Genomic DNA, 13013 nt, shown 5'->3' with positions numbered 1-13013 from the left:
TTATTTTATACAAAATTATGCTTTTGGTAAGAAAATAAATTTTCTAGAAAATGTTTTATTTGAAATAATATAAAAGCAAAATTCTCAGTGTTTTCTATGCTCTCAGATTTCAGCAGTAGGAAGTATAATATCTCTAGCGTACAACGGATAGCATGGAAATTCATTAGGAAAACTCAACCTGCAGATTAAAATAAATTTCTACCATCACAACTGACTTGTTTAAAAAAAAGTTTGTACCCAGCAGACCTGCTTTGTTTGCAATTGGTCATTTTAGCATATTATAGTGACAAAGGTTTTTTTGGTGGGGTTTTTCTTTTTTAATTTCATTTTGTTCATGTAGGCAGTATTGGGTTTACAGCACCATGAGCAAGTTAACTGTACTTTATAAATATTCCCATGTCTGAAGAAGATAGTAAGTTCCTACTGCAGAACCAAATTGTGTCTAAGCAGACTTGCAAAAGTATGTGAAGACAGTAAGGTTCAACATTTCTTGCAGAATCTTGTATTGTGTGCTGCTGAAGCTGTTCCCTTGGGCAGCTAAGAGGGCAAGATATTTATGGGGTCAGAAACTGAACAAGCAAGGAGGATTCTGACTGGCTCAAAGAAGGGCACTTATTTGAGGGGGAGGAGTCTTGGGTTTTGGTCTCTGATATTGGGACTAGTAACTGATTTCAATAGAAGTAGCCCTGGAAACAGGGACTGTAACATAGGGCTCCCCACTCCCATGGGAGAGCTTTTCTTACTGAGCTTACAGAATTTTGCTTGCTAATCTGGCTCCATGAACTGCATTCTTGGCCACCCAGTGGGACAGCTTCACTTGGAAGGGTGGAGAATCTTAATCCATAGCATGGTGGTTAGGGCACTGTCTTGGGAAGTGGAAGGTGTGCATTCATATTCCCTGGCATGGTAGGGTTTGAAATCTAGATCTCTGACTTCCTGGGCAAGTGTGCTAACCGTTGTGCTGTTGTACAAAACATGGGCACCACCACTGGCTGTGAGTAGCAGTAAGCATGGAGGTTACAAGTGTTTTTGCTGAATTCACTGCTACTGTTGATGCATCCCGTCTGGAAGCTGTGTTCTAAGATAACGGAGATGCTCATGTGCAGCTCTGAGTTGTTTTCTAAGCTCCAAAGAGGAGAGGGCATTCAGATATTCTTGTCTAGCATTTCCTCTTGGCTAGCTATAGGCTTAGCCAAGTACTTTGTGCCTAGGCACTCTAGATTGCTTATGGGAAGTTTTTCCATCCATTGTAGAGAAACTGTAGGTGCCAAACTTTAGGATTTGCCTTATAGGATAAGCTGCCTAAATTTTAGGCAGTGTCATTGTTGGTGTCTGTGAAGACCATTTGGATCTGGCTCTTCAGCTTTGTTTGTCAGATTGAGGCCCCTCTGGTGATGGGGTGAGTGGGGGCCAAGGGAGGGACAGAGCCCAGGCGACTCGTCCAGGACCATGGGGGGACTCCCGCTGCTACACATATGATCACCACCACCCCCCACCGCACCCCGGGATCCGTGCATGGCACGAGGTCACTTTGCACCCTGAGCTACAGTGGGGCTTGGGATGCGAAACCCAGTGTGCAGCAGCAGCTGCCTTATTCCACGCACAAATCAGGGGGACATGTGTCCCCCAGGCCTCCACCGGGGTGTGCACAGCAGCGGGAGCCCTCTACGCTCCAGGACAAGCCACCCGGGCTCTGACCCTCCCCTGACCCATTTGGGGCCCCACTCACCGGGTGGCAGGGAGTGCGGAGGGGGATTGTCCCACTTGCCTGACCCTGGTGGCAGGGGGTGTGGCTCAGCCCAGCCACGTGCATCCCACCACTCATACATCCCACTGCTCCCAGACTGTGTCCTGGCTGCTCCCCATGTGCGTCCCACCGCACCCGATTGTGGAGCCCCTGACGGTCGATCTCATTCTGGGGGGGGCTCCCCCAGACTGAGATCGACTGTCAGGGGTTCTCCAGTTGACCAGTTGATCGCAATCAACCAGTTGGTGACGCCTGCTGTAGTGTCAACTCCATTTTTCAGCAGAGCTTCTGCATACCTGTCACATACTGTAGTGTTAGAATAAGCCAGTGAGCCTGTTTAACGTTACCCTTTCCAGTCAGAGCATTCAGATCAACTAGATAGTATTTTTTTTAAATGGTTTGTTCATTTTTTAATAAGTCCATGTGCAAATATTGGATAAAAGGTATGTCCTTGTATTGCTCGGATATAAATCAGAAAAGGCTTGTTTATGGAATAAGTGCTTATGATCTTGTTACCATAGAAACTTTGCTTTACTGTGACAATCCTTTTTTTTATAGGGATTGGCAAATTCCAATCTGTTCAGCATTTACCACAGAATTGCTTTCATTATGCTCTGTTTTTAAGTTGAAGCTTATGATTTCAGTATAAAATCTAATTTTGAATGGCTTATATCTTTCTTTTGAGCTGAAACTTAACATATGGGTTCTCAATTTTTGAAGCATTTTTTTTCAGTAAAATGTTAAAATTGATGGCTCACTTTTTTTTTTCTTTAAACCTTAACTCTTCAAATTTGGGTGGGGTCGCAGGATTTACCATTTAGTTCAACATTATCCAACATCTTTCTTAGTCATTTGAAGGAAAAAAAAAACACCACATGAAACCATTGCTGATACAATTTTCAGGTGGTACAAAATTAATAAATGACAGACTTTCCAGTTTACATAGTTAATCTGGATCACTTGGTGGCTTGGATGCAATAAAACACCAATTTTAATGCATTGTGGAAGGTGCTGACCGGAAAGGAGTTTTAACGATCATGAGCTGGCTCGTGTGTGAAAGAGCAATTGTGATTCTGAGGTATATGGACAAGAGAAATAGAGCGAAGGCAAGGGAAGTGATTGCCTCTGCAAACCGTATCGGGGAGACGACCACTACTGGAGTACTGTCTGGTTCAAGCCTGTCTTCTAAAATGATTTGGGGGGGGATTGAGTTTAGTTAGTGATTGGAGCAGTCTGGAATATTTGTAGAGCAAGGGTATCAGATGCTTCAAGATTCTTTAACTGAGAGGACATTTGTCCAATGACTAAAAGCTGAAGCTAGAGATATCAAATTGAAAATATGGGACAGATTTTTCTAAGTGAAGGCAGCTAACCACTGGAACATCTTGCATAGAAGTAACAGATTCTTTATTCCTTGAAGTGTTAGAATTGGTTGCCTTTCCAAATGATATGTACTAGTCCCAACTACAAGTTATTTAGTTGGATGCAGGAATTAGTGCTTGATGTTCTGCAGCCTTTATTATACAGCTCCATTTTGATATTAAAATCTAACAAGCGAAACCACCCACACACATCCACCCAAGGGTCCCTTAAAATGTTTACTTTCTGAACAGCAAAACATCTGATGTTTAAAATGAGATTGACGGGGGTGTGCAGTTATTTCAAGTGGAGAGACACTTACTGAGTTTTGGCATCGAGGGTTGCATGAACACAGCCGGGACAAATAAATATTAATTTCTAAATTTTTTAGGGGCCGGATGGGTCAGATAAAATGGCCTGGTGGGCCACATCCTGCCCGCAGGCCGCATTTTGCCCACCCCTGTGTTAAATGAACCAGACTGTCAATTTATATAACCTACCTCAGGCCAGCTTCGATTGGGGCTTTTCTCCTCTTCTGTTTTCTCCTCTCCTAATCTGTTTTAGGAAGTTCTCCAGAGAACAGCTGTTTTCTTTTTCTTTTTATACTTTTATATGCAGCAAAAAATCTCTATTAATTTACTCTATATCACAATTAAATGTCCTGGCTAGAATCTGTTTTATATTTCACTGTAGTCTTCTTTTTAAGAACCTTAAGTCCACACTTACAAAGGTATTTAGGCAACTGACTTGCTGACTTGTTGTGCAGTGTACTCCTTTGAGATTACTTGATCCCACCTTTTCCTTTGTGGGCTTTGTCTTCATTTTGCTTGCTTACTCCCTTTTTGTTTTAGTATTGGTGTGTCACTAAAGACTATTGGTTATCATTAACTAAAAGGAAGCCACTGACAGCAGTTTGATTTCCTCTATATAAATGGATATTAGAAAATCTATTGTAAATGAAAAACATTTCAAAGAACACTTCTGTTCTTTGGATTTTACATCATCATATGAATCTGTAGGTTTTTAAATCTAAGTTGTTAGTGAGCTGTGATACAGCTATGTGAGAGCTATAAGTATGTATAATTTTAAGTAGGGGTGCACTGATAAAGGTTTATTGGGCCGATACCGATTGCTGATGTTCAGCCTGGCAACATGGAGACCAGCATCCAGCTGGTAAGTTTGTTGGGGGAAAGGGGCATGGGGGGAGCAGATTGAGGCCTCCATAGTAAGGGAGGGAGTGGGGCAAGGGCAGGCTCTGCCCTGCTGAGCAGGGCACAGGGTGATGTCAGCAGCTTATCCAGGGGCACAGGGGGGTGGCTCCTGCCTCTGCACGCACCCCTGGAGGATGCGTGGGGGGCATGTGCTGTGCCGCAGGCCCCCCACCAAATCCGCACAGGGTGAGGGTGGGCTGCCCACTGCATGCTTGTGGCTCAGGCTGCTCCAGCCTCTTCCCAGCAGCTATGCTCAGGCTCGGGCTGGGTGGGGCAGGTGGCAGCAGCACTGGAAGGGGAGGCTACTGCAAATTTTGGGGTGGCTCTAGGCCCCCTCCCAGCACCACTGCCACCCACCCTGCCAAGTGCAGCTACCAGGTAGAGGGTGAAACAGCCCTGGACCTGAGTGCACAGCAGGCAGCCTGCTTTGTCCCCACACACACATCGGGGGGATGGGGGAGGGGGAACATCCCCCCCCCCGTGCCTCCCCCAGGGATGCACACCATGGCAGGAGCCACCCTGCGCCCCCCAGATGAGCCATCAGCTCTGTCCCATGCCCCGCCCTGCCCCGACTGTGCAGCCTCTATCCCTGCCCCAGCCCCACTCCCTCCCTTACCGTGGGGGCCTCGATTTGTTTCCACCCCCACCCCAATGTTCCTTCCCCCGCAACAGATTTGCCATCCAGATGCTGTTGTCCAAGCTGCCGGGCTGCACTCCTGGTCACATGCATGCTGCAGGTGCGCACATGCATGCTGCATTTATCAGTGACATTATTGGCCATATCAGCCAAGAAAAGCCAATTGCCGATGATGTCAAATTTCCTTTTATCATTGCCGATACAGTATGGACGAGTGTATTGGTGCACCTCTAATTTTAAGGGCATTATTTCTAAATGTTCCTTTCAACGATGGGTTCCTGTTAGTAAGTTTTTTTAATCTGAGGCTATTGAAAATGGATTTTAATACAGTGAACAGTAAAGTGAATGACTACAGATCCCTTGTGAGTTTGCTCAGTTTACAGCCAAGCTTCCTCCTATTCTGGGACTTGCATTAGCACTTCATGTTTCATTTAATAGCATAGTCCTTATGAGGCTCACCAATTGCTGAAAACCAATACTGGCAGGCTCTCACTTATTACTTTTCTATGCTGTTAATAAAGTTGATCACGTTTGACTAATACACTGCGGAAATATAAATGGAAGGGAAGGATGTCTCAAGAGTCTACTGTTAACTCACTGTTTAATTATCACAGCACTTGCAGCTATACTTGCTGCTTTGTGGAAGTTCAGAACATTATGTTCAAGGATATAATTTATTGTAATCTTCTACATTGGATTCGGAGCATTAGTAGGTGCTTGTACTCTAGATAGATGAACGTTCTGCTTACAGTTAAGTGTAACAGTATGTACTTACCGCTAAATGAGGCAACTGCTGTCAATATTTTTAACAAGTTTAACTCAGATTTTTAAAAGTTTGGAGTCTTTTGTTAGCTAGTATATGTGTGAAACTTTAATAGAAGTGGACTTATTGGTAGGATCACATTTGAGATAAGGCAGAACCTATAGTTCTAGCTCTTTTATTAAATTAATTGATTTTAATGACAGAGTAAGAATGGGGACATGACTGAGTAAGCATACCTAGTTTTGGAAGCCAACAGTAAATTTGGCTGCAAATACAATTAAAAATAAATTTAATTGAATTAAAAAATAAACTATTTTACTAAGAATGCATGACTTACCAGCTTAAATTGTGATGTGTCTTGTACTTTTGGTAATGAGTGACCAGAGATGGTATAAAGAAATTTTACTGATGGTTTGACTAGGGCCCATGGCAGTAAAGTGAATGAGTGCCTTAGTTTTATAGGATTGAGTTGGTAACTACATACTACTCTTGTTTAATAATATCAGTTTTATTACTTAGATGCCATAGAATTCTTGCATTATGACTAGAAACGAGGTAACTTTAGTCTTTAATTCTCTGTGCAGTAGACAGCTTCACAACATTCACCTAGAATAATCTGTATTGTGAACGTACATTTTTAAATTTGCACACTAGGAAGATGATGTTGCTGTTGTCAGGTCTTTTGTGTTCCACACGGAGTGAGTAAAATATGGAAGAGTAGAAGTTATCTACGTGTTCCCTATGTAAACTGATTTTAATACAGTGATTATATTAATGGATAAAGCAGGTATCTCTGTAATTGTGATATTACTGCAGTAGAAAAGGTATAAATAAGAGGCATTGTAAATTGTTTGAGAGGACATATTTGTCAGCATACACGTAATATTTTTAGCAGTTCAAAAAATCACATAGCTTACAGTGTAAGTTGCTTAAAGCTGGAGTTAAGTAAATGGTGGGAGCAAAGAATGATTAATTTTATATGCCACCCTTTCCAAAAAAAGGCTCGGGGCATAGATCACTAGTTTTGGCTACTTGTAGGAGGAGAGGTTTTAACTGCAGGTGTATTGTGGTTATCAATTTTGTTTGCTTGCTTGCTTGTTTGTTTGTAAGTGACCATTTTAATATTAATGGTGGTATTTAATGCCCTGTGACGATGAGGAGATAAAATTTGAAACACTTCTCAAACACAGTGACCTGACTGACAGGCTCAAAAGGGTGGCAGTGACATTAAATGGGAATTGATGCATCTGATCTCTTTTATCACAGGTGAGAGAAATGGCTGCTACCACACTGAGTGGTCTGTTACAGTGCAACTTCCTCACTATGGATGGTCCCATGCAGACTCACTTTGAACAGCTCTGCAAGATGAGGTTACCAAAAAAGAGAAAACGAGACCCTGGCACCGTAGCAGATACCATTCCTTCTGGAGGTAAAAAACCAAGCTCTACCTTTTAAAAAGCTGGCTAAGGAAGATTAAAATGTTCTATGTTCTTTCACCAGCTGATTATGTGAGCATGCCCCCCAGTGCAGTTGTTTGCTTATAGAGATTTACAGTTAAATGTTTGTAAACCATCATGATGATTTTTGTTCATCAGTCTCTGCTTTTGCCTGTGCCTGTGCATGACACAGGGAGAAGGAGACCTGCTTGTAAAATCCTGATTTCAAATAGATGCATTGAATAATCTTGCAGCATAAATCATAAATAATAGTATACGGCTGTAAAGTAGGGAATGTAGATTTTACAGTGTGCCTTTTCCATTAAAAATAATGAAAGAGCTGGAATTACTGACAGTGAAGTTTGGTCTGCGTCTGCCATGGAAGCGTATCTTAAATGTTAGAAGCATATACTGCCACAGCTCTGTTATTGTCTTCCCATTGCAGACTTGGTTAAGCGCCATGCTGGTGTGCTAGGACTTAGTGCGTGTATTTTGTCAAGTCCCTATGATGTACCCACCTGGATGCCCCAGCTGTTGATGGACCTCAGTGCTCATCTGAATGATCCTCAGCCTATTGAGGTAAGAACACCTACTCTTAATCCATTCCTTTTTCTGTCTTAATATAGCAAATCTAAAATATGCTGCTTATCCTCTGATGAAAGGCTGTGAACGAGTGCATTCGTTACAGAGGGTGGGAGCAGATGCAACACTTCAAGCACTGCAAAGTGAAGCTGCACTTTGAAGCACTTAAAAAATGGAATATTTTAGACACAGAGGCATGTATAGAGCCCTGCCACATACCCCAGCTTGAGACCTTCAATACCACCTTAGCTGTATGCAGTGGCCTGCTATTTGACAAGTGGGTGTGACAGGGGTCTGTGGTGACCTGCAGCTCCACTCCCCCCTTCCACCACCACTACCACTCTGGCAAGGTCGGGAGTGGAGTAGACTGTCAATGTGGCTCTGCTTCCCTACAATTCCCCCAAATGGGGGGGCGTGGAACAGGTGCCAGTGAACTGTCTCCTGTTTGCCCTGCCTCTAAGAGAATCACCCCTGCTGGAACTAGGAGACCAGATGCAGAGAGGTACACATGGATAGGGATTTGGAGAGCAGGAATGCTGGTTCCAGCAGGAGGGTGGGGGCAGCATGAAGCCTCTAATCTTCTACTTCCAGAAGGTGGAGTGGGAAGAGGGAGCACTTGCTGACTGTGTCCTGCTCTCTCTTCCTAATAATAATTGTTGGAACCTCTCCTTAAATGATCCGTCTCCAGCCTTCCTTGCAAATTATTCATATGGAGAGAGCCAAAATTATTGTTTTGGGGCTTGGGTTCAGTGGCACCTGAGCCCACTGCCAGTGCAAATAAAACTGAAATTCAAGAGGAAGAAAGAAAACAGTTTTAACTTATGTATGGTTTAGACCGTATCATAAGTGGCTTCAGGCTTGCAAAAATTTTGCAAAAGGTGCCCTTGGTTCATGAGTCTTGGCAACTACTGATTGAGAGATAAGAAGTAAAAACTAGAGCTGCAAAAATACGAAACCTGAGGCCCAGATTGGATACTTCTTTGGGGTCCTTAATAGCTTCAAAAAAAAAAATCCCAACATGCATACACACTCTAGTGCAGCAGTTTCTTCAAAACTGTAAGCACTTCCTATTGCATTTAAAATATTTTTTTATTCTGTTCCTGGGATCTTTTGATGGATATAGAATCATAGGAAAGTAGAGCTGGAAGGAATGTCAGGTCATTTAGTTCAGGTCCCTGCTCAAGGCATGATCATCTTTGACTCAACCATTGAGGCTAACTGTTTGTGTAACCTACTTTAAATAATTCTAGGTTTTTTCTTCCTCAATTTGAAGATAGACATGGTAATCCACATTCTGTCTGAAATTAAGCAGAAGGCAGGCCAGGTGGTTGGTTAGAGACTGAGCATAGAAATGAATGTTGTATTTATCCCGGAAGAAACTGTTTTATCCTGGGACAAAGTGCAGTCATTCAGACATCCGTGTTTGTTGCAGAACAAACCCTAAAAAAGTTTGTGGGATAAGAAGTGCTAACAGTTTGTACTGGGATGTTATAAAGTGTATCTGAATAGTTGTCCTAGGATTGCATCATTGAATCAGTGGCAGAAAAATAGCAGTGCATTTGACTGCTCATTAAACCCTGATTGGAAGAGCAGTGTGTCTACATGCCAATCCTGGGACTCTTCTCTGCTGGGACAGCTTGTCCTGGGACAAATGAAACATCTGTTCCTAGCCTGGGTCTGAAGCATGACCTTAGGTAGAAATGTACTTCATCAGATGTCATTTGAAGAGAAATGAGTCTTCCTTCATAAGTTATGTTTACCAGATTGAGTCATTTTTTTTGTTGCTCTCTTTCTAATTTGCCCCTATTTTTCTTGAAGTGCAGAGCCCCAAACTGGACATGGTGCTTTAGATGAGGCCTGTCGGTGCCAAATAGAATGGAAAGATCACTTTCCTTGATTTGCTAGTGACACGCAGTACACCAGTGGCTTCTTTTGCGACAAGAGCGCGTCTGCTCATATTCAGCTTATGGTCCATTCCAACTCTCAGGTCTTTTTTCTTCAGTACCACAGCCTAGCCAATCATTACTTAGTCTGTATTTGTGCATCCAGTTGTTCTGCATCTAAGTACAGGACTTTGCACTTGTCATTACTGAATTTCATGTAGTTGATTTTGAACCACTTCTCCAATTCATCAAGGTAGTCTGAATCCTAGCCTTACCCCCAGAATGTCTGCATCTCTGCCCAGCTTGGTGTCGCCTGTAAATTTATCAAATGTGCACTCATTCACATCCTCCAAATCTGTTAATGAACATATTAAACAATATTGGACCCAGAATGGACTCCTGGGGAACCCTATACTGCATCTTATCCCAGCTAGACATCAAGTCATTGAAGGCTACTCATTGAGCACATGGATCCAACTGGTTGTGTATCTGTGTTACAATACTTTCATCTAGTCTGTATTTCCGTAGCTTACTAATGGGATTGTCATGGGATACTGGTGTCAGAAGCCTTGCTAAAATGAAGATATACTATATCTGCTGCTTTCCCCCCATCCACAGAGCCCTTCATCTTGTCACAGAAGGAAATCAAGTTGGTTAGGCATGAGTTGCTTTTGATGAATCCATGCTGACTGTTTTGGATCTCCTTGTTTTCCTTCAGTTGCTTGGAAATTTCCTTACTAACCTTCTCCATGTTCTCTCCTGGTACTGAGATCAGATGGAGTGATCTATAATCCCTTGGACACTCCTCCTTCCCTTGATTTAAAATATGTAAAATGATTTCATAAAAATATTTTTTTTCTTACACAGATGACTGTAAAGAAAACACTGTCCAATTTCCGGAGGACCCACCATGACAATTGGCAAGAGCACAAACAGCAGTTCACTGATGACCAGCTGCTTGTCCTTACAGACCTCTTAGTATCACCCTGCTATTATGCATAAATAAGGTAAACTTGCATGTGTGTTGGTTAAGTTGGGGAAACACTGCTGCCTTTTGTGAAATCTGCTGTAGCCATCTACTTGAACAGAGTGAAGGAAAAGGGCCTCAAATCCAGAGGAGAGTGTTCTCTCCAAACTAACACTTTATCCAGCTCAGGGGAGCATCTCCTGTTGGCTAAGGACTGGTAATGATCGGCTGTGTGTTTATTGTGTATTCCCTTCCTTACCCTTTTTTTGACTAAATTTTTGTGGTCCCCCTTTGCTCCCACCCCTTCGCCAATTAGCTTCCCCTTGAGCGTCTGTCACAGGACCCATCACTAAAGAAACATTGAAGTACTTCTCTATACTTCACCCTACCCTAAGAGCAAGTACAAGTCTTTGGCTTGTATAACTTTGATTTCCTGTTTGCTGAAACTGTTAGTTTTGAAGGGAAATTATTTTTGTTTTTATTTTGTTCTACAGTATTAACTTTTTTGTAACTATTTCTGTTTCAGGTTTCATTTGGAAAATGAGGATGTAGAAACATTTCCGCAAAATAAAGGAAACTCAAAACTAATTTATCGTGTAGAGAACTTGGTTTTGGAACTATTTTTAAATGCGAATATTCAAGTCCTGAGAGGGCTCTATTCATCAAGAACTCCAGCTCCACAGGGAGCAGCTATGAGAGCCTTGCAGTCTTCCATAACTGCATCTGTGGAGCCTGGTTCTGACATGTTACAAAGTACCATGTCACTGGCCTGTGTTACAAAACTGCAGTTATTTCTCATGCACAGTGGCTTAAGCCGGATGTCTCTTCTCTTATCTCATATTCTCTCTTCCTCCACATCCCCAGCTATTTTTAAGCAGTAAATATGCAGAACACACAGGATTGTGTGAGTCAGAACCTTCTCAGTGAACCTCTCCAATTTTGGTTGATTTAACTTTTTATCTGATTGACCTGCAAGACCAGGAGCCAGTTTTTTTCACAAAGGATTTATTTTTCACTGTGGGTTTGAGCACCCATTAGATGATGGCCCTGTATCATTTAATCCACCTCAGATCTGGATTACTTTTTATAATCTCTATATAAATGTAAATATCCATTCTGCTTTTTGCAGCCTAGATCGGCAGGGCAGGAAGTGGGAAAACTTCCGTGGCCTAGTTGAGTTTTAATAGAAGCTCAACCAGGTGCAGAACACAAAACTATGACCATCTGCAGCTTTCTAAGGCAGGTGGAAAGGCTGGGGATCCTTTCAGATGAATAGAGACCATAGATGTGAAGTTCTTGTCTCAAGCAATGTTTCAATTAATAGAATGAAGAATATATGCTTTGTGCATAAAAGCACTGAATGGCTGACTTTTTTTTTTTTTAAACAAGATACTCTCATTTACAAAGACTCTTAGTTGCTATTTGAACAAGCATCCCTTGCATAAATGGGAGACTGCTAAGATAGTGGAAGTTCTATTTTTATTTTTTTTTTGCCTGCAACTTTGTTCAGAGACTGATATCTATTGGCTATTTAATGACATGTGTAATATGTGTTACATAGATGTAAAAGACTGTATAAATTGTAGAGGCATTGCATTGATGAAACATTGTACAGTTTGCAACCTTTTACATAACACCATTGTGAGATTATTTTGTAAAGATTCACACTTAGATGTTAATACTATAGTGGTTTTGGCTTTTGTATCAAATCAAATGCCATTAGTTTTTTTTAAATTATTTTCTTTAACAGAATATCTTTCCATGTCTAAAAGGCAGAGATTTTATTTTGTTTTGGGTTTTCATTGATCTCATTACTTATATCTGATGCAGATTTTTAATGCAATGTTTGTGGCCATCTCTAAATGAAGACATCACATGTTTTGATGTGGTAAGTTTATAGAATGCAAGGTACTTCCTACATTGAAATAAATTCCCAAGTTGGTGTGTGTTTCATCTTTCATACAGCCAAACTGGAACACTATGATACAATTTGAATCATCTACCTGCTGAGTATGTGACTCAATCCAAACTTAAAAGCACAGCAGTGTTCCTAGTACAGTATTTAGTAAACGTCAGCACACAGATGTAACCACTGTATAGCGTAGTGCCAAAATTATTTCAATCGTGTACCTAGTTTAAAACCCAATAAATGGATTGTTTGTAACATCTGCATTTTTCATCTTTTCAAAAATAGACATTAATTGTGTAAAAAACCAGAATGTAGATTTGTCTGCTCTGATATTTCTCTGGAGATTTTGTGTCAAATCCTCTTCATACCTGCTTTTCCTCTGGTAAGAGTTTATGCATTATATACACATAATAATACACTTGTGTTTTAAAGTCATTTGATATTATTGTATGTATAAATGTAGCCTCTTCACCAGCCACTGAAATACTTTACCTTGGGACTAGACTATGAAAACTGTTT

The 13013-nt window shown here is 41.6% G+C and overlaps 1 protein-coding gene across 1 annotated transcript in view; it reads left to right on the top strand.

Annotated features, from left to right (window-relative positions):
* Window positions 1-12749, top strand: part of PSME4 (proteasome activator subunit 4) — a 115505-nt gene extending 102756 nt beyond the window's left edge. The window contains exons 44-47 of the mRNA XM_019500772.2: window positions 6984-7146; window positions 7599-7732; window positions 10486-10625; window positions 11112-12749. Of these exons, the coding sequence (XP_019356317.1) occupies window positions 6984-7146; window positions 7599-7732; window positions 10486-10620 (432 nt within the window). The 3' untranslated portion in view covers window positions 10621-10625; window positions 11112-12749. The remainder of the gene's footprint in view (window positions 1-6983; window positions 7147-7598; window positions 7733-10485; window positions 10626-11111) is intronic.
* Window positions 12750-13013: the final 264 nt, after the last annotated feature.

This window comes from Alligator mississippiensis, chromosome 1 (assembly GCF_030867095.1).
Source record: "Alligator mississippiensis isolate rAllMis1 chromosome 1, rAllMis1, whole genome shotgun sequence".
NCBI classification, from domain to species: domain Eukaryota; kingdom Metazoa; phylum Chordata; order Crocodylia; family Alligatoridae; genus Alligator; species Alligator mississippiensis.
This window is presented reverse-complemented; position numbering and strand designations above follow the sequence as displayed.